This window comes from Netta rufina (genome assembly GCF_964035555.1).
Source record: "Netta rufina genome assembly, chromosome: 9".
In the NCBI taxonomy this organism is placed as follows: domain Eukaryota; kingdom Metazoa; phylum Chordata; class Aves; order Anseriformes; family Anatidae; genus Netta; species Netta rufina.
The window spans coordinates 25,878,918-25,904,539 of NC_140132.1; the positions used below are offsets into that span (position 1 = coordinate 25,878,918).

At 44.2% G+C, this 25,622-nt stretch overlaps 1 protein-coding gene across 1 annotated transcript; it reads left to right on the forward strand.

Annotated features, from left to right (window-relative positions):
- Positions 1-1,171: 1,171 nt before the first annotated feature.
- On the forward strand, positions 1,172-22,103 carry GPR149 (G protein-coupled receptor 149; the record flags this gene model as incomplete). The annotated part of the gene is made up of 4 exons (XM_084292382.1): positions 1,172-2,140; positions 3,150-3,342; positions 4,897-5,186; positions 21,531-22,103. The coding sequence occupies 4 exons, from the start codon at positions 1,172-1,174 to the stop codon at positions 22,101-22,103; spliced, it is 2,025 nt and encodes a 674-aa protein (XP_084148508.1).
- Positions 22,104-25,622: the final 3,519 nt, after the last annotated feature.

Consider the following 25,622-nt stretch of genomic DNA (forward strand, 5'->3'; position numbering starts at 1 on the left):
GGTGCTGAAAAGAAAGGAGAGGCAGAGTTCTCCAAGAAGACTGCGTTGAACTTACCCATCTGCTTGACATCCGAGTGCTGAAAATTTTGTCAGCTTGTAAGCTTCAGCAGTATTCCTCTTTCTCAAGAGAAAACGCGCCTAACATACCAAAATGCACTTGGCCGTGGTTCTACCCATGTATTTCGTTAGAGCAGACAGTGAGCATTTGGATTTGAACCACACGGGGAATGAAAGTTTTATAAGCCCCAGCCTGAGCAGACACCACAGAGGCAGGGAACACCTTGCTGATGTGCGTGGCTCTTCCCTGCCATTACTAACAGGCTGCCACCGAGTGACTGCACAGTGAGCGTCTGTATGCTGTGTGTACACACGTGTGCAGCGGGAGCAGGAGCACAAGAGGCAGAGCAGACACACCCCTTCTCTTTCTTCTTCCTATAAGGCTCCTGCAGCTTTTCCCCGTGCTAAGCTCGGAGCGCAGAAGTGCAGAAGGCTGAAAGCAGCACTCCAGCTTGTGATGCACAGCTGTGGAGCAGCCATGGGCTTTACGGGAATGACATTTACGGCTGACATCAGATCTGAGTATTTGCATTGGATTTCAGTGTCAGCATCGGAGGTGTGGCTTGGCGGGGACACTGTCTCAGCCTTCTGATCAGCCAAGAGGCAGCTCCGGGTGGGAAGATACTCACTCCCCTCTTCCCTGCTATCCTGCTTGCATCTGACTCCTCCCTCCTGCAGCTCTGACCAGCGCAGGGTGAATCCAACAGCCTCCCATTGCCACTATGTTCTCCCCGTGCCACTAGAGCTTGAAGATACCTGACACTGCCTTCGTTGCAGCTGGACTCGTGAGTAAGGCACGTTGCCTGATATCTGTCAGAAGTGAACGGCTTGTTATTACCTGAGGAGACTAAATTAGCCATCTTCCAGTACTGAAAGGGTTATGAAGAATTGCATTTTTTCCAGCACCTTTGGTACTTCACCTTTGCCTGATTTTTCAAGAGCATGTGTTGTTCTGGTTATCAGGGACGCTTAGACCTGGATGTTTCTTCATCGGATGCCACAAAAGATAAGGGAAAACAAAGAAACTTGTGATGTGGAGCTAGCAGTTATGGTTTCAGCTCGTGAAAACTTGCAGAGTCAGTGAGAAGGCGAGGAAAAAGATTTTCCAAGGACAATGTCGGTAACGCCTAGTAATTTGTCACTCAATGGGACAAGCTTCTTTGCTGAAAATCATAGCATTATGGATAAACCTGGTGAACAGAGAACTTTGAATGTCTTTCTATTCTGCTTGACTTTTGTCATTGCATTCACGGTGCTTCTGGGCAGCATTTATTCTCTAGTTTCTCTGCTGAAAATGCAGAATAAAACCACAATTTCAATGATTGTGACCTCTTTGTCAATAGATGATTTGATCAGCATTGTGCCAGTGATTATTTTCATGCTCACCCAGTGGTCAAGTGACATCCTTCCCCAGCCTCTGTGCACCACCTCAGCACTTATATATTTATTCCAGGGCATTTCTAGCAATCTCAAAGGGTCTCTTATAGTTTCTTACAACTTCTACAGCATCAATAAAACTGAGACAATCAGCTGCAGCACTTCCAAACGGCGAGTGAGCATGGTGTGGGCAATTCTCAGCATTTGGATTGTCAGTTTGCTGATCTGCATTTTGCCTCTCTGTGGTTGGGGCAAGTATGTCCCCACCTCCTGGGGCTGCTTCACTGACTGTGCCAGCTCCTACATCTTGTTCTTATTTATTGTCTACTCACTGTGCTTTTGCCTCCTCACAGTGCTGTCTGTCCCTCTGACTTACCAGCTGTTGTGCTCAGACGAGCAACAGCTGTTGCACATCGATTACCAGGAAATCTCTCGAGGCTACATCACCCCTGGGACACCCGCGGGCTGCAGTACTGCCACCCCATCGCTGTCACCGGTGGACCCCGTGGATAAAACCCTGAAGCATTTCCAAAACACATGTCCAAGCTCGGAGGCAGTTTTGAGGAAAGGTGTGGCTGAGAGCAGCGGCCTCGAGCCCCGCTGTGGGAGCAGTGCACAGAGCAGGAGCTTCACAGTGGGCTTCGCCCAGAAGCGATTCTCACTGATTCTCGCATTGACAAAAGTCATTCTCTGGCTTCCAATGATGGTAAATTATCAGATCGCTTTAATGTTTGCTTACATTTAAATGGGTCATGAGTCGTTGTGCCGTGAAGTGAACTGCCATTGCCGTTGTTCCTTATAGTGTAGTTTGTGTCAGCAAAAGTCCTTTTAAACAGGTCTGTGTCACACTACGTGAACACAACTGGGTTTCAGCAGCTTTGGCAGAACCTGATTCATCACTGTGTTACTCTGTCACCACATTATTTGTGTCAGCTGAATCCAGGGATGAATAAGGTCCACCTTTTTGTGTTTCCAGATGCCTGACAAGCTTTTCTTCAGCATTGTGGGGTCTGAATGTTAGTAAGCTAGCTTTTCTGCCTCTTGTCAACAGCAGTGAGTCACGTCCTTTGCTAGGCTTGATGAAAAATAAGTTTGTTAGAAAAATGAGGTTTGTTTGCATCTTTGTAATCTGTGTACAAAGAGCATTTGGTGGGGATGCTAGCCGTGTGCATGCAGCAGTGTATTTGGGAAGAGGCACATTCACGTGCAGTCAGGAAGGAGAAAGTTGAGGACGTGGAGTGTGGCTCTGGGTCGGTGTTTTCTCTGCAGCTGGGATATGTTCAGACTCCGCATCTGAGCTCCCCTCAACTGAAAGAGAGCATCACAGAGCATCTGCAGCACCGTCCTGTGTGGCACTAAGTTCTCCTGTTCCCCATCAGGATTTGGAGTTCCTCAGTACCAGGCAAGAGAGATCTAGCTAGCGTCTCACCTAATATGTTTGGATTGTGAGTAGTTTGTTTTAACAGTGCTCAGCATCTGTATTTAACATTTTGCTTAAGCAAGGGATTTTCTGAGAAATGCAGAATGAGGAGGAGAGTTGCTGTCAGTATGTTTTCCCTGCTCTCTATTAGAAATGAAATTGTTGGGCTGAACATGCAAACATACATGAAAACTTTGGGCTTTTACTTGTGTCACATTCACAGTGGGATATTTTGTGAATTCATGGAATTCATGTGCCCAAAGCTATTTACATTTCAAAATGTTCTGCCTTTCAGATACAAATGGTTGTCCAGCACATCACTGGCTTTCAAAGCCTTTCATTTGAGACTCTTAGCTTCCTGCTGACTTTACTGGCTGCCACCGTCACCCCAGTATTTGTCCTGTCAGAACACTGGATCCATCTGCCCTGTGGCTGCATCATAAACTGCAGAAGGAATTCGTATGCTTTGTCTTCAGAAGAATTCAAAAGTAAGGATGGGAGGATGAAACGCGGGTGCGATGTATCTCATAGTAAACAGGGCAGGAAGTTGGTGTCAGTACCAGTTGTTGGTACTCCTTGAAATCATTTACCTGAATTACATACACATTTTTTTAGAACAATATATGAGCCTCACAGCATTCTTGCAAGACAGCTGGAGAAAACTAAGTTAATTGGTACTAATGGAGACTGAGGCACACAGTCTTGATGATTTTTCCCAAGCCACTGGCAGATACGTTAGCAGAACTAAAGGACTCTGAATCCTAGTTTCTGCTTTCTCTCTTACCTGGGAAAGATTTATCTGTCATAATCTGACTTTCACTAATGAAATACAAGGACCACGCTAAACATGTTTAATGTCATGGGGAAAAACCAACATGTTAATTACGAGCAAATTATAAGAAGGAGAAGAGCTATTGTTTGTACACCTGCCCTATAGCTGTGTCTGGAAATCACAGTGCCACCAGAAAGCAAACAGCAGATGACAGGGGCTGTGGGAGTGGCATGTGTCCCAGAGCATGCATGGAGCTGGTTCAAAGCTGAGGACCTACCACATGCTTTTTAGCCTAAAACTGCACATTTATAAATTTTAACTGAAGGTAACAGGCTGCCAAACTTTCACTGATAACCTTTTTGGAATCTTCTAAAGGCCTGTTTTTCTCTGTGTCTCAGATGTTTGCGACTAATATCATTGAGAAGTTTTAATGCAATGACTGCTAAGGTCAGGATTTCACCCATAATTAAATATGATGTAGTAAGCACACAAGCTAGTGAGTAGAAATACAAGTTTTATAAATGTACCACTTAACCTTTTCGTTTAGAATGTAGCACGATAGGCTTGGTGGGAAGACATTTTCATTAGTTCAATAAGACGCTTCTCCAGTTACTACATAATGCAAGGTCAGAAAGTGGGGGATGAGGAATCTCAGGTGATTTGTTATTGAAAAGAGAAAGAACGAAAGGATATAAATATTGATCGTGAATGTGTATTTACTTAAATTGAACAGTTGTTCGATTACTGTTTTAGATTACTTGGAGCACTGAATTTAGAATGGAAAATACAGAAATGTTTCATTGTGTAAATACTCCAGCTATTTGTTAGAGAAATCTGTTTGTCTTGCTTGACTGTTGGCGTTGAAGGTTAATTATGAATTCTCAGAAATGTTTTATCATTTTGTACAATTTTTCACCTTTGAGAATATGGCCAAAACAGGCCTTGAGGCAGAAAAAATATTACAAAACATAAGTATTTTCTTGTGTGTAGCCCACAAAGCAACATGCATTGTGTGGTTTTGAGAATGGCAGGTAATCTGCCGGTTTCTTGGAAACCCTGAACTTTGGAGTGTATCACTTCTGAGTTCATTGAGAAGGTAGCACAACAACACACTATCTGAGAAACCTCTTCTCAACAGTTCATTCTTTTTACAGATAGAAAATTGTCTAATGGTAACTAAAAACTCGTTCTATGCTTTAGAATGTCGTTTTCATCGTTTCTCTTCTTGCCTTTGACTTTTTAACGTGACGTTGTACCCCTCTCTCTTCAGCCAGGCGCAGGGGTTTCGAATTCAACCTCTCATTCCAGCAAGGCTACGGAATCTACCGGATATCCCCCGAAAACCACCACCGCGACGGCGACGGCAAATCCGCCTCCTGCCCCAGCCTGGGCAGCCACGGGAGCGCTCCCGGCGCCCCGCAGCCGCCTTTCAGCACCGCGGCTCCGGACAGCTCCCGAGCGCCCGGCCCGGCCCGGCGCCTGCAGCAGGCGGAGGGGGCAGGCACCGAGCCCCCGGGCTGGGAGTGGTGCCGGAGCAGGTCGGAGAGGGCCCCTCGGCAGGTAAGGAGCTTCCTTCCGGCAGCGGGAGTCACTTTACAGAGAAAAGAAAAAAAAAAAAAAAAAAGGGGAAAAAAAAAAAAAAGGAAACAATTTCCTTACTTTTTTACAAAAAAAAAAAAAAAAAAAAGTTAGTTTTTCCTTGCTTTGAAACTCCTATTAGTTCTGTTGGTCGAACAGCTGCTTCTAGCAAAAAGCTTTCTTAGCATTGCCTGTTTTTGTCTGTTTTAGTACCCACACATCTATTGCAGGTCCTGGTCCTGCTCTTGATGAAAGAAGGGAAGGATTGTTAGCCATTCTCTCTCCAACTGTCAGTTAAGCGGGCAACAAGTGTGAGATTTTCTGTCTCCTAAGAACTGGTGGTTATGAACCAAAGGCTGAACACTGGCATGAGGTACCAAGCAAGCCTGCAGTCTGACATCTGTAGTGGAAATTGAAGCGAGCAACAGCTGCTTGCCCCTGCGGAATTTACATGCTGCTCTCTTCACAGGCTCTAAAAAGCATCTCAGGGTGGTCTAAGGACTGAAAAAACGCAATGGTGTATTGCACAGTTATCTGCTCTTTCTGTGTGCACCTGCATTGGGCAATGGTGTTTTTGCTCTAGCACACAATTTTGGTCTGCAGAAACAATGTACATAATGATCGTCTGGCAGCAGAGATACATGCCGGTTCTCAAGATAAACCAATGCAGTTTTGTGTGCATAGTTTTCATGCTTTAGATGCAACACAGTCACAGTTATGTATTGCTGCTGTAAATTGAGACAACTTAAAGTGTCAGTTCTGCCTGCTCACCTTGGAGGCTTCTCTTGGTGGAATGCAAAAGGAGCTAGGATCAACTTTTTAATTTATAATGCCCAAGCAACCAGGGAGCACATGCCCAAGGACTAAAACAAAGAGCAGAATCCCCTCTCCCTCTGATAAACACGAGTTTATAAATTGAGCTGAAGTAGGAATTTCTGTTTGATGTTTTGGATATGATTGATCATCCCTTTCATGAAAAGGCAAATGTTCACTCCCTTGCACTTTGCTGTGATGAACTATGTGAGCAAAAGTAAATGTTGACTGAACCTGGTTTTAATCTGCTAGTTCTTGGTGCCCCATTGTGTGCATGTATAGTTTAGTTAATAGTCGATATATCACTAGGCTCATTATTAGCTCTCCCTGCCAAAGTTTCCATATATATATAATATATATATATATATATATATATATTTTTTTTTTTTTAAATAAAACCATTTTCCCATCTCCCATGGCTGCCATTTCAAATTGGTAGACCTGTGACTTCCATTACAGCAGGTATGAGTGTCTTGTTGTGAAGTAGTTGGCAGTGACTGCGTGTGGCTGGCTTTACTTGCCCTGAGGCTTTATATGTCACTTTTGGACAGACTTCTTCAGTACTTGCATTACAAGGAATCCTAATTCATCCTTTTCTGACATTTTCCAAGTTATAACCCAGTGTGCAGTTGCCAGGCATTAAGGCTGCTACGGTCTAAAAGTTCAAGGCTTCTAAGTTACAGATCTCATTGTTTCTGACATTCAGCACGAGCTTCCAGAGCTTCACAGTGCTGACATTTGCTTTGCTGGTGAAAAAGGGCAGACTATGAAACTCCTGCAAGCATTGTAAAAAGAACTTTAATGCATTTCTCAGATGTATGTTGGGTGAAAGATCAATTTGGGCCAAACATTAAATAAGTTAAAAGCCACCGCTCTTATTCAGCTTATACGGAGTCCCTAAGTATCTAAAAAAAGTCACTTTCTCCTCATTTCTCTCCATTACTCACTTTGTTAAAAAAGGGAGTCTTTCCCTAGCGTTTATTGACCATGTACTTTGCTTCATTTGCCAATTAAGCTAGCTAACTGGGGAGAAGACAGCATACCTTACCAGGAAATGGATGATTATCTTAATGAGATAAAAGTTCCTCATCTTCAGTAGTTTCAGACTATAAATGCTTGATGACAGAAATAAATATAGATGTTCTTATTAGGGTACTTCCAGCTTTCTGTTCCACAAACAGAACTTGTAATAACTTACAGTAGGAGGAAAAATAGCAATTACAGATAAATTTTCTGTGTAGCTGCAAGTGGCGTGGTAAAAGTGTTCTAACATGCTGAATTTCCACATAGCAAAGGGCATGGATGCTCAATGTGAGAACTTACTGAGGAAAGCAGAATTTCAGTCCCTTTGCACATACTTGTTGCAAATACACAATGGTTTGTCCTACAGGACGTTCGAATGTATTTTTCTCACATTAAAATTCTGTATCACTTCTGTTCTACTACCTGGTTTGAAAGCACAGAAAGTACCAGGAAATTTAACAGAAAGTACTGTAGTTACAGGGGAAAATATGTTCCTCACAGAGTGTGCTGATGTGCTTTTAGCTCATAAACTCACCTTTATTTCAGCTTTTGTAAAGTGTCTGTGTTAGGAGCTGCTGAACCCAGTAGGCTAGCAGAGGCCAGGTAGCTCCGTGCTCCCATTTGCATCCTGCAGCATGGCTGGGCGCCTTCGCAGCACAGACCTCAGGCACTGCATCCCAACGTGAGCCCCTGGGACAGGCTCAGAATCCCCCCAGTGCTCACCCTCAGCCCCCAGAGCCCCCAGTTCTCCAAGCATCTGGCCTGGAGTGGCTGCTCCAGCGCTTGGCTCCCCCATCCCTTACCCTGCTCAGTAGCCAGTGGGACCATTGTTACTGAATATGCATGGCTGTGTGCACGCACGTAAGCTGCTGCCACCCCAGGCATGTGTCAGGACCCTTTTATGCTCTATTCCTCCTTTCTCCCATGCTCCTTCCTCCCAAAAATACCTTGATTCTGTCTTGCATAATCCCCAAATGCTTTCCCCCTGCGCCCCATGAAGCCCCATGCCCCTGCAGGCAGCAGCCCCCCAGCAAGTATTTCTTTCCAGCAGGACAAGTAAACTCTTGCTGGTGCAGTGCTGTTGTTTCTATCACCACTGATCTTACCGTGCAGGTGAAGCCAAGGACCTGCCTCAGCGGTCGCCTGGTGCTGGCTGTGGCTTTCACCTGTGCTGTGCCAGTAGGGAGATATGGAGCTGGCTGTCACCGGCATTTTAAGGGACTTTTAGTTAATCTTTCTCACAGTCACTTTGCAGACTGAAGAGAAGGAGAGATAGAAAAGGGAGATGAGATGTGGTGTCCTAATAAAAGCAGGTTTGAAGGAGCATAGGTTCGTGGAAGATTAATTGCCCAAAGTTTCTCTGAGAAAGCTTGTGAGGAAGAACAGCAGCATGCTGGAAATGAGCCTGGCCTGAGCATGCTGGAGCCCACAGACAAACCCAGAGCGCTTCCTGCTCAAGGTGCCTGCAGCACCTGATGCATTTTATCCTTTACAAGAAGGATGCACACAGAGCACACAGACCTGTCGCTTCGTGTTACGTTAAAAAGCTGTGGAATCATTAAAAGGTAAACTGTTAACTGAAATAACTTCTGTCTGTGCTGGCCCTGTAGCATGGTGCTGCTTAATTCAGGAAATGCAATCAGGCTGTATGCTTCCTGCTGCAGGTCGCTAACACCACATCAGTGTCCAGAGGTCGTAGCAGTGAGTGAGATTTTTAGTGGTGCTGCTTTAGAAAATTGACATAGTTTGAACAAATTTGTGTGTCTGTGTGTGTTGATTTATATTAACCCGCTTAATTAGTTATGCTATTTTCATAGGCATCTGCAGTGATCCAGAGGTAGAAAAACATTACTCCAACAGCATTAAGATGGCCATGTCTCTGGGGGGGTGCGGTGCAGCCGTGTCCTGTGCTGCCTGCTGCACGTTGCCCCCAGGGAGGGCGGTGCAGGCTGCAGCACTTGCGTTAGCAGAGAACTGGTGGGGGATCCTGCAGCTGCTGGCTTTGTGCTCCCGCTTTGTGCTTCTCAAAAGGATCTGAGAAAAGCAAGAAGGATGAAGCATTGGAGAATGACCTGTTGTCTTTTTTTAGCCTTACTTTTGAGGATTCTGTAATTTATTAGTTATCATTATTTAATATTGATTTCTTAGCCTTGACTTATTTATTCCAGTTCCTAACCCAGTCTTGTGCTGTTGGCCAGTTCTAGTGACTGCACAATTTCCAGACCACAAAAAGTCATTGCAAGAGCCGGGTAGGAAGTGTTCTGGTTTTCATTTCCAGAAACAGTCCATACGTGCAGACTGTGTTTTCCCTTCTACTTACTCTGATTATCTTCCAATACATCTATTATAAGCTTTGTCTGTACTTTGAAGTTTCACTGATGTTTTTTACAGGCTGCAATCAAAAAGAATTGACCTAATCCCATGGGAATTCCTCAGTCCCTTGCCTGATCACAGGCATGGCTGATCTCACTGAGGGTTAATCCTTTTTGTGTCTGTGCTTCTTGAGGTCCTATGCACAATATTCTGTTCAGTGTCTAGTTCTAGTCTTAGAAACAAATTAGCTAATTTACCTTAAGAGTTGATGGGGGGGTTGAGTTCCACAGCCAGCTCCTGTGCCCTTTTTAAGTTAAAGCTATTGCTGTTTTGGGGGGGCTGGATCATGAACCTTGTGCTTTGTATGCTTTATTGGAATTTTAGTCCGTTTACATTTAGTCAGGAAGACTGAAATCTTTCGTTGCTGCCAGTTGGATGTGGGTTTGCACTATCCACTGACAGTATGAGGAGCTTTGCATCTGAAGCTCTAAGCTATTTCAGAAATCTTTACAGAATGTATTTTCTCTGAGAAATGTTTATTTTATAAATATTCACAGGCACTCATCTTTCCCTTTTAATTTGATCCTGTCCAAGTTTGTTTACACAAAGCCTGGGAAAAACTGATCTCTCTTCAGATATCTGCAATGGAAGCTTGTAACCATTAATTTATAAATATTATTTGTTATTCATCATTTTTTATTTTCCTATTTTAAAAGATTTACCTGGCTCCCCAGGGAGCAGGCACAGTTGCAGGGTATTCTCAGAATTCACACTGGAGCTGTGGTTTGAGATTTCTAGGAAGGAATCATTTTCAGTTATGCTAAAATTGAAGTTTGGAAAAACGGGTAAGGTAAATTAACAATGTAAGTGTATTTATTCACCATTTTGATTACTGGCTTTTCGATAAGACCTGTGGAACCACCGAATGGCAGAAGCACCAGGGGCTTGGATAAAAGCGTGAAAAGTTCTGTGTGAGTGCCTCAGCTGGGGTAAGCGGAGGTGGCCGAACTTTGGGCAGTAGATACCTGCTGGTTCATGGGGGCTTGCAATTTCTGTCTATTCACGGATGACCATGTGGAGTGCTTTATCAAGCTCCATGTGACAGAATTCAGGAGAATTAGCGAGGCTTCCCCACTGAGCGGTAAGATTTGAGAGCTTCATGCAGGGTGTGAATGATCGGTTGTTTATTCCAAGGGAAAACAGAAGTGCCGCCTTGCAAGGGAAGGCTGACAGGGGGCTGACCCCCAACTGGACAGACAAAAGAAATAGTGCCAGGTGCAAATACTGACTCTCCAAGACTGAAATCTTGAGATGCCACCACAGCGAGGTGCTGAATCTGCAGGTCCAGGCTCACGAGCGGCCGTGTCTCCGCTTTGTCCCTCGGCCAGGGAGGGAAATGCTGGGGGGCAGCAGGCACCCAGGAGTGCCCAGTGCTCTCCTTGCTCCCACACAGGGAAGGACAAAGGAAACAACCTCCAGTCTGAGCAGGAGATGGGAGCCTGCTTGCTTGTCCAGTAAACTCTTGAGAACATGGAGGGAAAGTGGAATTTGAGTCCTGCACATCATCTGGGTAAACTCCAGATAAGCTGATGTAGAGGTGCTGCACTCTGAGCAAGCAGCAGTACCTTCCTTTCAGCAGAACAAAACCTGAACACAGCTGAAGGAGGGCACCAGAACGTGGCTGCCTGTGACTGAGAAGCTTGTGGAAGGAGCAGCATGACATAGGTGTAAAGTGAGTGAATAGAATAGAACAGAAGAGAATAGTTCAGATGGAAGGGACCTACAAATGTCATAAAGCTCAACTGCAATGAAGACATACGTTTCTGTAATACTGGCTTACACATTATATGACTTTGGATTGACATCTTCCTTGCATGTCAGCACGTGAAGAGCTAAAAAATGTCACCAGGTTCCCGTCCTCACCCCTCCCCTCAAGGTCCTTCCTGTTGTGTCCTGTCCACCTTTTTCTTTCTTTCTTTCTTTATCACTTTCCAGTAAATTTACTCAGTCCTTTCACCTAAAAGCTGTGATTTTGCCTTTGTTTCAATGTGGGAAAAATGAGCACAAAAAACAAAGCCTCCATAAATCTTGTCTTGCTGCAAAGCTGGCACATGGCAGTGGCTGTGCTGATAAAATAAAGACAGAGGTGGGAATACTGGGTGCAGTGCTGTGACTAAATCGCAGTGTTTACAGGCAAAAATATCCTCTTGGGCTGCATCCTCCGGGTAGGGACATAGCTGTGTTTTTCCCATTATCACTAATGGAAGTCAAGAGGCTGAACCCTGCAAATGTGCCCCCTTATTTCTGTCCTACAAAGCCATCTTGTACGTCTCCTCCTGGCGCTGCCTCTGCAGCACGAGTTGTTCAGAGGCGTCAGGTGGTTGTAGTCGTCATGTTAAGGGTTACATGTGGGGTTTGCTCAGCTGCAGATGAAATGTTAATCCTTAACTTTCCCATTTCTCTGTCCCAAACATATGCCATCGGCTGCTGCCAACCCGCTGCAGGCTGCACCGTGCGGGGGGAGTGGATGCTGCAACGGGCTCTGCCTGACACCAGCCCAACACCACAGGCAGACCTGCCTAGCTTTGTGAGCTGGGAGGGCAGAAGCAGGTGTGGGTAGTTGACTTTTAGCTACTCAAACTTCATCAAAATGGATGAAAAATCAACACAGGTTTTACTGAAGTTTGTAAGAAGCAGGGTTGCTGAACAGGAGGTCTGATCCAAAACACCCCAAGTGCAAACTTTGCAGCTTTTAGCCGGGTAAATACTCCGTTATAACTAGCAGGGCTTTGTCACAGTCTGCACAAAGCTTTCATTTGAAGAGCTGCGGGTATTTCAGACATCAGATGCCAACAGCCACTGCAGCACTTCAGGGCGAAGCAACTCTTAGCAGGACTGAACATTTTTCCTGCTGGCTGTGGGAAACAGGGCGAGCATGTGCCAGCTGGCCCACACTGCTCACTTGCCTGAGATTATTAAGGGAAACAAAGGATAAGAAATCTCTCCCTAGATGACATTTTTTGAACCTCTGAGCAACGAGTACCTTGCAGAAGGCTGTCCATTTTAATTTGCATTTTAAAAGCAGTATTTTTTGTCCTGTTATTTTTTCAGACCTTAAAGAAGCAGTGAGCAGGTATTAATCAATTTGATTCAGCTTTTGGAGAGTAGGGTGCCAGACAATATATGTGACACCTTTGATTTTCTGTTGAGGCTGTGTGCTACTGTGAAGACGGTGCTGTCATGGAAAATGCCATCACTGGTTGTCCCCTCATCTTCAGTTCTGTGAGGAAAGAATAACTCCATCAAGGTGATTTCCCTGGGAGAAAAGTGGCATGAAAGAAGAATGAGGCAGTGTTTTTTATTTAATACCTATATAGGCCAGCCATAATTGAGAGGGAGACAAAAAATTGTACCTGTCATTTCTAACTCTTGCTTAGCTGCATTTTTGAAGGATACCTTTAACATCTTATAAAATAGCAGTGTATCTCCCTTTCCTAAAGAGATTGGCTGTAAATATGTCATGTATTTTTTTTGCCTCTAGTTAAGAGCCTTCAGGCAAAAGAAATCTGCCAGGCTTGCAATGTTTTATAGTCTTTCTGATTTTTTTTCTTTCCTTTGACTTGATTACCTCATCTATGGGTTGCCTCAAGCAAGCTCCTTCAAGAGACTCTGTGTATAGGATCTATGTACATGCCCTGCGGAGAGGAAGGGGGAAGCCTGTGTAAATGATTTCACTTAGGAGGAGTCAGCGCTGTATCTGTGTGTCTGCAGTCGGAGGGGTGATAACTCTGTCTCACTCCAGGTACACAGTAAACATCCCAGTTAACATGGAATGAGTGGACTTGAAGCTTATATTTGCTTTCCACTGTCCTGTATGGTGCTAACTTACCGTGGTGTTCTCATCCCATCTTGTCTTTCAAGTGGTGTTCTCTTGGTTGGAAAATCGAGGTGGCATTTCACCATCATCTTCTAACTCTGCTCTGAGCAGGACAGAGTGGTGTGGCCTTTGTGATGCCTGCTGACTCTGCTTGCAGTAAAACTGCAGTTAACTTTATCGAACTGCACCAACAGGAGGAAAACCTAGAGCAGAAACATTTGTCCAGGAGGACAAGGCTGAATGCAGGCAGGATCCCATGGATTAGTCAATCACTGTAGTTTCCTGTGAGGAGTAACCACCATTCCAGTTTAACTTTACAGTGCCAGCTGCTGAGCAGAACATCTGTTAGTGTGGTGCTTGCAGAGGAACTCAGAGCTTTTTTCCAAGACCATCAGTACCTACATGGAATAAACTTCACCAAGTGTGGTGAAAAGGGCAAGGCTCACTTTTGCAGCTGTTACAAACAAGGGGCTGAATGTGAGCAGATCATCTCCCATGCAAAGTGGAATTTTAAAGGACTTTCCATTGAGCTCGTTTACTTCAGGCACAGACAGCTGAGTACAGGACTTCTGATACCTGGCTGCAGCATCCTTATCTTGGATGCCTTGGTTGCACCTTCTGTGGCCAATTTCATCCAAAGGAAAGTCTGTCCAGACTGGGCAAGCCAATGACAAACCCAGGTTTTCAGGTCATATGAGGTGAGTTTGGCTATTCTTGTCATACCCGACTGGCTCTAAATTTACTGCAGACAGCCTCTCAAAGGGCAAACCATTGCAGTAATTAATTTTACTGCAGCTAATTTTTATTTTTAGGGAAGAGGAAGACTAAGCCTCTGTTCTAAAATAAACAGAAAACACATTGTCTCTGAAAAGAAATGATGGGATCCTTACTGGAAACGTTCTAAAAATAAAACTTTTCATCTAGAGCTTGTATTCCACCAAAGCCACTGGGAATGCAGGCTCATTAAAGCTTTGTTCAGAGTACTGATATTTCTGTTTGGGAGGCAGCACGGCCTGATGGACACGGCTGGGACAGAGCCAGACCTGCCTTCTGCCGGTGGCTCCGCATGGTGGCTGGTGTTCAGCAGGCTTGGGAGCATCGTTCCCCTTCTGGGCGCTCCCATCAGAGCTCTCCTACCTTTCCCAGGACAAGATGCACATGCTAGTAGGACCTCTGCCTCCCTGTAACACTAATGCTACCCCCGTCTAGGATTCTAGGGCCTGTGAGTCGTGACATTTGAAAATTAGGAATCCTGAGGGGGAGTCTCTGAACTGGCTTGTGCTTGAGCTGGCTGAGCCCGCTGTGTGCTGCAGCTCTCCCCTTAGCCCTGTGTGGTGTCTGAAAGTTTTCTTATTTAGGTACACTGGAGTATCCTCCAGCCAAATTTGCTTCTTTGATCATGTAGGAATTCCAGGCTGTTAGGCATGTCCTTTCTTCCCCCAATTAACCTTTGTTATCCACCGGCTTTGCCAGTATTGCAATAACAATTTATTGTCTTTAAAACCAAATTGAGTCAACTGTTGTACTCAAGCCACCATTCAGCTCATGTAGCAGTTTTTTATCTTTGATTTCAATTGCTAACAAGCATTTTCTAGCTAAGGATCTACTTCTGGAGCAGAGTCAGCTTTGTTTGCAGGAGATGAAATATTAACTGATAACCGTGTTTGCAGAACAGAGCCGTCATGCTTTCCTTTCCCTGCTCTGCAGTCATTTGATCCCTGAAACAAACAAAAAAAAAATTGCCAGGAAATCCTGGGAAGTGTGTGCTTAATCCAGACTAGTTGATGGTCTGTACAGATGCTCAGCACTGAAGAACTGGGACCACGGAGTTTAAGGTCCTTGTAAGACAATGAATCCAGTCACACATAACAGAAAATGAGAAATACATGTAGAAATGTTTGGTACTTGGAATGGTAGTGTTACCCTTAAGGAATCTTCTGGGCTCCCTCTAGCAGAATAAATTCTTGATCGCTTGTAAACAACAATCTTAAACAAATTACTCTGAACATCAAATGCAAGTACCATACTGATGATAATACTGATAGCTCCTGCAGACACTAAAGGGAGGCAGAGGGAATGCCATACACGCTCGGGTGGCACTTGCCAGCAAGCAGAACAAGGTTCTGCTTTGGCAAGTGATGAAATTAAAATTTTCTTCAACTGTGCTTTCATCTTAATACCCCTTTATTAATCTTTCATATAAGCATAACCATTTCTTGGCAAAACAGATAGAGAAGGGTGTTCTGTTCCATTTTGTGCCAGTTTGCAAGGAGAAATGCAGTGACAGACTGTATAAAAGTTACCTTCCTCTTTCCTTTCCTTCACTCTCAGAAAAGCCACAGGGGTCGAATGCTTATTTTCTCTTCAGGGAAGACTGTGGGGTTTCTGGGCTCTGTGAATGGCCTCAGTAGGGCTATGTGAAAGCTGGAAGCCAGGTGGCTCTCGATGGACCCTTTCTCCCTGCTCCTCCAGGGCCAGCTGCTGTAGGACTCGGTTGTGTCCTCTGCACGGGCTGAAACCTCCCCTCCCTCGCACATCCTCACCTGGTGAGTGGTTAAATTCAGCTCAGGCAGCCGGAATGGGATGGAAGACCAGCATTAAACCACAGTGATGACGCTGAAGGTTTGCCTCATAGCAACAACTATTTTCTGTCTTCTGCGAAGTCTGGAGGGCGGTGATTTCATTTAATAATGAAAGCGTTTGCTTTATCAATTATGTAGCGATTCCTCTGTTCAGAATGCATCAGCACTCCTTAAGGAACAAGTGCATTTGTGATTTACTTCATTGTAATTTTCTGTCTTTGCTTGTTAAAAAATGCATGTGCTGGTACACGTAGTCCTCCAGTGAGAACTCCGTCCCAGATTCCAACAGACAGCATAGCCCACGGCCGTCTCTGGCAGGAGCTGTGCAGAGGGTATGCCCTGGGACAGGACGTGATGGAAATGAATGCTCTGCACAAGAGGCAGCGCGAGGCAAGGGAAGGGCCAGCTCCCGCTGGCAGGGAGCTTGTGGCGAGCATCACAGCATCGGAGATCCTGCAGCATTCCCAAGCGGTGAAGAGCATGTGGAAATATATTAAGCAACCTCAGAAATTACCAACTTGGTGTTTCTATGATGCAAACCTGCAGAAAGCTCCAGAGGAAGAGCTCAGATTTAGTGCTAGCCTGCAGCTTTCATGAGACCCAGCAAATATTTTTCAGGATTCAATTAAAGCTGGTCTCAGCGCAGACTGCAATTTTAGCTTACAGTTTTGGATGGGGAATGCCACTTTTTTTTTTTTTAATGAAACATTTGATCATTTCCAATTTGACACCCTTCAGAACTACCAGAAATTAAGACATGAGCTGTAAGAAGGTACATATTTTATATATGTGTGTGTCTACAATGAATAAATAAATACTTCTGTGTATCTATGCCCGTGTGCATGCAAAGAAAAAGTATCACTAAGTGGACATAAAAAACAAAGCAGGCTTGATTTTCAGTCTGCTGTGTTGAGGTAGATGTCTGATCCTTCTTTCAGCTCTCCTAGGAGCTGAGTGTGAGTAAGGTTCCAGAAAGACAGGCAAGTCTTTACAGGGTCAGAATCACTGAGAGCAAGACTTCTCTGTCCATGTCTTAAAAACATCCTTGTAGTAGCACTTTTAAAAGAGAACGCGTGACATAAATTGTAGGAGAGAAGGTAATAGGTAATAAGTTCATTTCTTTAAAGGACTAGGTTGTATTTTAAATACAGGGACGCAGAGTGAGCAGAAGAGTGTGTAAAGAGCCTGATGGAGCAGGACTCTTTCAAAAAACATTTGGGGCCTGAGCTGTGGCGAGTGAGAAGGCAGATGTTCGGAAACAGCAGAGAAGATTTTTTTTTCTGTTTTTACTGAAGTAAAAATGAATCATAACCCTTCTGAAACTGTGGATGCTTTATTTTAGTGCTCACAGTAAAATACTGCAAGGATGAGATCCAAGACCCTGGGTGGATACACTGATGGCCACTGTCAAGCATTACTCGATTTGCCTCCTGCTCCTCCTGCTTTAGAATTAAATTGTATCATAAAACCTAAAATCAGAAAGCTGACCAGTAGGTAACAACGGGAAGGGAAGATAAAATACTTCTCCCCAGGATGTATCCGTGTGGTCTGGTTTGCTAGTAGATTCCCATTTATTGCCACGGATGTGTGATAAGGTAATGGGGTGTTAATAACATAGAAGAAGCAAAAATGAGAATTTAATAACGTTACCAAGACAAGGGCCACATTCTGTCCTTATTCACAGTGATTTACATTGAGAGCAGTTCCAGCTATGATTGATTTTACCTGGCCATACATAAAACCAGCAATGAACTCTTACCTCTTTTGGAGTAGCAGTGGTCTCACTTGTAGTGTTTTTCCCTTGGGCTGTTTGACTTGAGCGAGGCTTGAAATGCTGCAGGACAGAGCCTGGTGGGGTGGTCAGGGCTCAGGGCAGGCAGGCTCAGCGGCAGTGGGGGCTCAGCTCCCTCCTGCCCCCCCCCAGAGCCTGCAGACACCCCCACTGCGGGATCACTGGGTCTCCCTGGGGAGGGACATCAGCGCCTGACGGTGAGCTTTCAGTTCTGGGGCTCGGATCTCTCCTCTGGCATTATTCCTGCCTTCCCCTGCCACCTGGCCCCAGGGCTGGATTTAGTGTTTAATAACCTCTGCTTGGGAAGTTCTATTGTATTATTCAAACGCTTTCTTTCTTTTTCTTTTTCTTTTTCTTTTCTTTTTTTTTTTTCTTTTTTTTTTCTTTTTTTAGTAATTAGTTGGATTTTGTAAAACTTTTACTATTTGCACTGGTGATGAATGGATCTGTTTCATACACGTGTACACAATGAAAGCTTGCAGGCAGTGGTCTGGTTTCCTGGCTACTCAGTTTCTGTGCTGAGAGGTTTGTGGTTGGAGAGCTGCTCCCAAAAAGGGCCATGGCTCCCGGGGCAGGCTCCTGTCACAGTCCTGACTGCGTGGCCTTGCGATGCGCTGGCTGCGGAGAGAGAAATAGTTGTCTAAACAGCTGGAGGTGTCTGTAACTGAACAGTATTTCTACTGGAATTTTTCTAGTTGAAAATTTTTTTCTAGTTTTCTAGTTTCTAGGTGTTTTTTACTGGGTTCCTGCTTGGTGCTCAGGAAGTGACGCAGAAGACCTGGCATGTCCCTTTCACTTCTAAAACTGAATATTGCTCTCTGAACAGAAGACAGACTCGTAGCAAGAGCTATTAAATCTATGGTCATTGGAAAATTTCTTATTCTCCAGATGTGGAGTACTCGCTCCAGCAAGCGAGGATTATTCACTCCCCCACCAGGTGCCTCAGACATACCCTCCATCTTCCTGACATCCACTCTGACAAATCTGTGGTGTTTTATCAAGTAGAACGTAACCTTGCACCGAAGTAAGGAGTTCTCATTTAACTTCATTTTTACATATTCTTCAGAAGTCTTTCTGCATAATGTAAGCACTGTTTTAGACAGTTCTCCAGTCTGAGCTCGAGTAACTACCAGGAATGCAGACAGGCTTAAATGACCCTGCGAAGCCTTTCAGCACTGACTGCCGAAGCTAGACGGGCTGGAAGCATCTGGGATGGAAGGCGAGTGGAGTAGAGCTTCCTAGAGAGAAACAGCACAGAAAGCAGTTAGTCTCACGTCTCACCTGGAGGAGTGATCCTAGTTACCAGTTAGTACAGAACATGCAAGTGCCAGCACCTCACTGTGCTTGGAAAAAAAATGCCCTCATCATTGCTTTGAAACAAGGGCTGCCAGTGCTCACCCTTTAGTGAGCAACCCTCCCGGACACTCCTGTGCCCAGCCCAGCCTTTGCTGGCTGTGTCAGAGCACGATAGCTGCCTCTGTAACTGCACGTTGGAAGATGCTTGAGGACAATTTCTCCCCAACAGACCTATTCAGGAGACCAATACAACTTTGATTTCCTTCCAGGAGGGCAGCCCAGCTCCTATTTTGTCAGCCAAACTCCTTTGTCGAAGGACTGTATTAAGTCACAGTCTGGCAAGATTTTTCTACACAATGAAACCTAATTTCCTTTTCGTGCTCTTTAGTGAAGATGAGGTAATGTGTCATTTGATTTAGCTGTGTGGTTGTAAAATTCTGCTCGTTAATATTAAGCAAGTAATTGCACTTCCCAGCTCCCTAAGAAAAATTTCATCTTTCCAGTACCCTAAACCCCTCTGTTTCAACTCAATTCTCAGTTTTACTGGAAAGGAAACATTAAACAGAACTGGTCCAAGTGGAAGGACTCCTTTCTGCGCCTGGCTAATGTTGCACATCTCCCCGCTGCCAGTTATTAGATCTGATGTTTCTGTCCTCCTCCTTTTCTTCCTTTCTCTGTTCACACCGTTTGCACAGGATACGTCATTAGCCCAAGAGGACAAGACTGGAACTTCTGCTTCCAAGGCTGAGCTCGGGGCATCCCCCTCTAACTCGCTAGGGAAAGACTGATCCTTTTGGAAGCCCAGGGTTTCTGTTGGTTGTCTCCTGATTGCAGGTGGATGGGGATGGGGAGGATGAGGTTTGGGCTGGCAGTGTGCCCCTCTGGGCACCAGGGAGGTGCCGTAGCTGGAGAGGGAACACAGCAGAGAGCAGCGCAGTAGGAGTCAGTCTGCATTTCACATAGCAAAGTGATCTGGAGATACCTGAGGTAGATTGAACAGATTGCCAAGGAGTCCCGAAGGCAGCATAGCAACAGCAGCACAGGAGGGTTACAGGGTGATTCACCTTGCTGGCTGGCAGCTTTTCAATACCCTCTGCACACACTTCTCCCTGGTGTCTGTGTGGGTGCAGAGCTGGATTTTGCAGCTTTCCCTAATTTCAGTACCTCTCTGGTGTATGTTTCCCTCTAACCAGTGTAGCCCTTCCTTGTGGGCTGCCCTGTCTCAGGGCCAGCACTTCCACTGCCTGACAAGGAGTTTGCCTTCAGCAAAGCTGCAGTTCATTTTAATAGCAGATTTTAGCAAATAAGAAGTGTTCAGGTGCTAATTCCTGCCCCTCTCAGTAAGCAGTCGAAGCCCAGCTGTAGCAAAGCAGATGAGGATGAGCCCCGCAGCGAGGTTCCCAGAACTTGCGTACAGTGTTTGGTAGCTTTGTGTCTCCTGCTGCCATCGACTCCACCTTGAGGCGCTGAATGGATGACCTGCACAGTTAAAAATGTGAGACCTGATGGCATGAGAAAAAGATACAGGATCTGTCTGTCCTGCAGCACTGTGGAAGGAAATGCAACAACTCACCCCTAAGCTACCATAGTCCACGTAGGAGCTTTTTTCCTCTCTTCTCCATGCAAGCACTCACACTGATTTCTTTGTATAATGCCTTTATTTATTTACAGTCTCTGAAACACTACTTTCATTGCACCTGCTAAAAATTATTACTTTGAGCATGACTTTTAGTGCTCCAGAGCTCTAACTGAATTTACTCTCTATTCCTTCAAGTCTGTGAAAATTTCTCTACTGATAAATTCAGCTTTGTACTAGAAAGAAATCCATACTGGTGTCTAGAGCCAGTGTGAAATGTGGTTGGGAGCAAGATGCTGGATTGACCCTCTGTCCATCACTGTAGGGAATTTGTAAATCCTTATTATAGATTTCCTACTGTTATTATTTCCACCATAAAAATAAACAAAAATGAGCAAAAACTTCCTTGAATAGTATCTGTCAAGCTGTTTTGGAAATTTTAACTTAGTCTGTCTTTAGGCACGTAATTTAGTTAAGATTAATAAAAATGGAGCACCTAAGGGAGACAAATGCTCTCAATACAGGGTCCAGGTTTTGAACAGCTCTCTGCTGTCACTTCTCTCCCTATGGTCACCATATGAGACGCCTCAGGAGATCAGTACCTCAGTCTGAATTAAGCAGAAATTAAGTGAAAACACTTTCAGAGATGCCTGTTAATACTAGCTAGAGAGGTGCCTGCTGACGGTCGTTGTCTCATTGTGCACTGGCTGCCAGGAAATGTTACGTGTGTAGACTGCTGCTGTGAAGAGTCTGTGTCCATAAGCTGACTCACAGTAACTTGGGACTTTACTTCTGATACTTCTTATCTATGACTCTATACTCATATACAGTCTGTATATTAGTATAAAATACACTATACTTTAGTGTACTTTTTATAGTAAAGTACATATTAGTAACATTTTGTATTCTTTAAAATGTCATAATGAATACCAGGTTTCTAAAATAATGCAAGGAAAATTCTAACAATTTAATAAGCTAAGCACGATTGATCATTTATAATAGATTCTAACTTCAAAAATTAGCATTAGATAATGGTCATTCTTTCTCTTTTCAGCGATCGGGTGGGGCCTTAGCTATTCCCCTGTGTGCATTTCAAGGAACTGTGTCTCTTCAAGCACCCACAGGAAAAACTCTCTCTTTATCTACGTACGAAGTAAGCACTGAAGGACAAAAAATAACACCCACGTCAAAGAAAATTGAAGTTTATCGATCTAAAAGTGTTGGTCACGAGCCAAACCCGGAGGAGTCTCCTAATACATTTGCTGACACAAGTGTTAAAATTCATTTAGAAGTTCTTGAAATCTGTGACAATGAAGAGGCCCTGGATACTGTGTCCATCATCAGCAACATCAGCCAGTCGTCCACACAGGTGAGGTCTCCATCCTTACGTTATTCACGGAAAGAAAACAGATTCGTCTCATGTGATTTAGGGGAAACTGCTTCCTACTCACTCTTCATACCATCAAACAATCCTGACAGCGATATTAACATAACAATTCCAGACACGGTTGAAGCTCATCGGCAGAACAGTAAAAAGCAACATATGGAAAGAGGTGGTTATCAGGAAGAAATACAAATGTTGAACAAAGCATACAGAAAACGGGAAGAAGATGACAACAACAATTAAATGACTTTTAACCTAAACATTTAAACTGATTTGACAGATGTTGCTCCTCTTGACTCAAGCTACCCTAGCAAATACAATGCCAACTGTTTTTTCCTTGCACATAAATTAATTTCATTTGGGTAGATTCTTAAATAGTTTGAAACATTTAAAATATACAAATAGCAAAGCAAATACTTAAGTGCTTTACAGCTTTGCATAGTGAATTTCAAGTTATTTATATATCTATTTATTTGAGGAACACTTCTCTCTAAAAGAAATCCTAAATAAAGTCTTAAAAACCAGCCTTGGTTGCTTGGCACTGGGTGGTCTGTCTGTGGGAACCAGCAGAAAATGAGGGAACAACTTCATACGGGTGAAGTGTTAACAGGTTTGGATGACTGTTGCAATGCTGCTCATACTGACGTACCAGACTTGAATCATTTACCTGAAAATATGTAGCACAAGCCTAAGACTAACTCATTTATTTGCCTAAGCAAAGGACTAAAAGTTACCTAGATGGTTTAATTTTCTATCGCTCTGTACACGATTCATATGTAATACCTATGTAAGTGGCCAGTGTATGGACCTTTGGATACAAGTGGCTGAAATGTAAGCGTGCACATTTTGTAAGTCCAAAATTGTGAAATTCAAGTGTTCTCATGGCTTGACATTTCTGTTTGCAAGTGCATCAAATGTTCATTAATTTTCTGTCAGTTACTCTGAAGTGTGCCCTTTTCTGCCTCCATGATCTCTTAACGAGTGAAGAAGTTTCTCAACCTTGCAGATATTTGCTCTCCATCCAGATAAGGCAGCATTTGAAGTGTTTGAAGAGCTGTAACATCAACATTAATTTCAGTAATTTTTCATGGTTAAAGACTAGAGCCATCCCTAAGCAAGGAATAGATTTGCAATACTGTTTTCTTCCTCAGCTAGTAATCTCAGCAACACAGCCGTGAGAGCAGGCGCAGCTTGCTGATAGCTGCAGAAGTCCCTGTGGCTTTCAAGGAACACTTGCCCCTTTTTCTGCCCCTATATATTCTGTCTGTCAGCAGTCCTGCCATCAGACCTCTCTGGGTGGACCCTCATGCTTTAGGGCTGAGTCAGGAGCTGGGGGTTACAACTGGTCTGTGACTCCTTAGGAGAGGGGGATAAAGCTATTCAAGGAGGACAAACTTAGAGACCTGGCAGATGTTGACCTCGAGAGTCAAACATTACGTAGATCAGGATCCTGCCCTGCAGCACCCTCTGGAGGAGCCTGTTCCTCTACTGGCTTATGGGGAACCTAGAAATAAGCCTGAAATCAACCTAAAACCCGTGAATACTCTGTTTTGTGTCAAATTTAGAGAAGCCAAGGCTGAAACGGTGAATGGAGTCCTTAAGGCTTACATGAAATACACTGCAAAGGCTTGAAATGCTAGTGCTTTTTGATCGGGAGCTCTTTTTTCTGAGGGTTTGTAATCATTGCTGCTGCAATCGAGATGGATCACTGTGCAAGGTGTGCTTTTCATGTGCCACCTTTCCAAGGTGGAAACAAGAGTTCTTGTAAGACTGCCTCAAGACTCTCAGTACCACTAAGATGCTATGTTATATTTCAGATTTAACAAGAAACTACAGTAGAAGGAACAAACAATAAGTCTATTGAATACATTACATCCATAGGCATAGAGCAGAGGGACCGAATATATTGCTTTGCTTTGTGTTTGTAGCAGGAACACAGAAAGTTGCCTTATAGCAACAGACATGCTCGCTCCAGAAAAAAGGTAGCAAGGTTGTGATAGAGGATGCGGCCCATCACACCTTCTGTTTGTTCTGATGGATGCATTTAGAAGGGGTTAGGATTAGGAGGCATAACTGCATAACTGTGACCCTGAGCTTGACCTAATTGTAGAATGTTGTCTTGCTGCTGTAATGAAAAGGAACTTTTCTTTAATGAATCTGTAAATTTGATCATGTACAAATGTCTGATTGTTTTATATTTTACTTTAAACTAACATCATTAAACATTTTAAACAGTCTGAAAAGGCAATTATGTAATTATTCAGTAGATACCAGCTCCTTGCACAAAGCAGCAAACACTTGCTGTACGAGAACACTCGCACCTGGTTGTGTATTCAGTACGTGTCAACGTGTCTTTATTTATCATTGTATGAAATGCATTTGGACTTAATTTTTAAAGCACTTCTTTTCTAATAGTTTTTAAAGGAAAAGCAAAACAAAACAAAACAAAACCTTCTTCTTCTGTTGCTTATCCCCTGTATGACCTTTTAATGTATTTCACTGACAGCTTGACATTTGAGGGCAAAGTGTTTGTCAATGACCGTTTGAAGGTGACTTGAAAGAGACCTCATCTCTGCTCAGACACCATAGCAACTGGCTGAACAAAAATCCCTTGGAAAATGTGACCTGCATCAGCCCCTGGGCTTCCCCTGCTCTTAGTACTTGGGCTTTTGAATAATGCAAAGGATAGAGAACAAGAAAGGGCAAAAGTCTTTCGGGGGTAATCTTTGGTAAGCAGTATATCCAGTGGGCTAGGGTTTCCTTTCAGTGGTGCTCATGTACACTGAGAATAACATTAAGTTAACAGAGTTACAAGAAAACGAAGTCTGTAAGAAGCAGGACCAGCCCCAAATCCCCAAAGCCCCAAAGGATTGTGCTTCTTGCAATAAAAGCTATAGCGTGGCACTGAAGTGTAAATTTCCTGTTCTAATCTCGATAGAAAATACATCTGACAACATCAAACTGTTTCAAAATGCAGTAATTTCATAAAAAATAAATGTTACTTATATATTATTTTACCGTTATGGATTTGGGGTTGATACATAGATTCTGGAACACGATTTCACCTCCCGGTACATATCACTATAATGATTTCCAAGATGAGCTTTTGAGCGTTACGTTCCTCTCTTGTAATGAATTTTGCAGATTTAGGTGATTCAGAACGGAATAAATTCTGCTTTTCTAGACTCAGGCAGCAGCTCCTATATGAATTGCAGTACCCGTATGCGTATATGCCTGTATTTTGCACTCTCCTGTTTGTTGTGCAGAACGATGTTAACACCCTCCCATCCCTACACACACAGCCTGTCCCCACACAGACAGCCGTGCCGATGGTGGCAGTGCCTCGCGGGCTCACAGCTGTGGCGTGGCTCCTCTCCGGCTGTGCCTCAGCCCAGAGCGTGCCCCACAAGTGCCACGTTCCCTCATCGGGAGCTGGACTTCAAGGAGTGCCCCCAATTACTGAGGGAAGGGCACAGAGCGCTCCTGGGCTGCTGCACCATGGGCTTGGTGCAGACACGTTACTGCATGGTGACAGCCTGCTGCTGGAGGGGCGAGTGCCAGGGGTGGGCAACAGGCCTTGGGGAGGCTCGATAATCTGCGAGACACCAGGATTATTGCAGGAAATGTAATCTGTAGACGTTGTGAGATGATCTTTGCGCTGGGAGACGCGCAGTTACTCTTCCCAACATTTACGTGTACAAATCTATCGGAAATGTTTCAACCCGTCGTATTTCCTTCAGAACACACGCGTCTCCCCGTGTT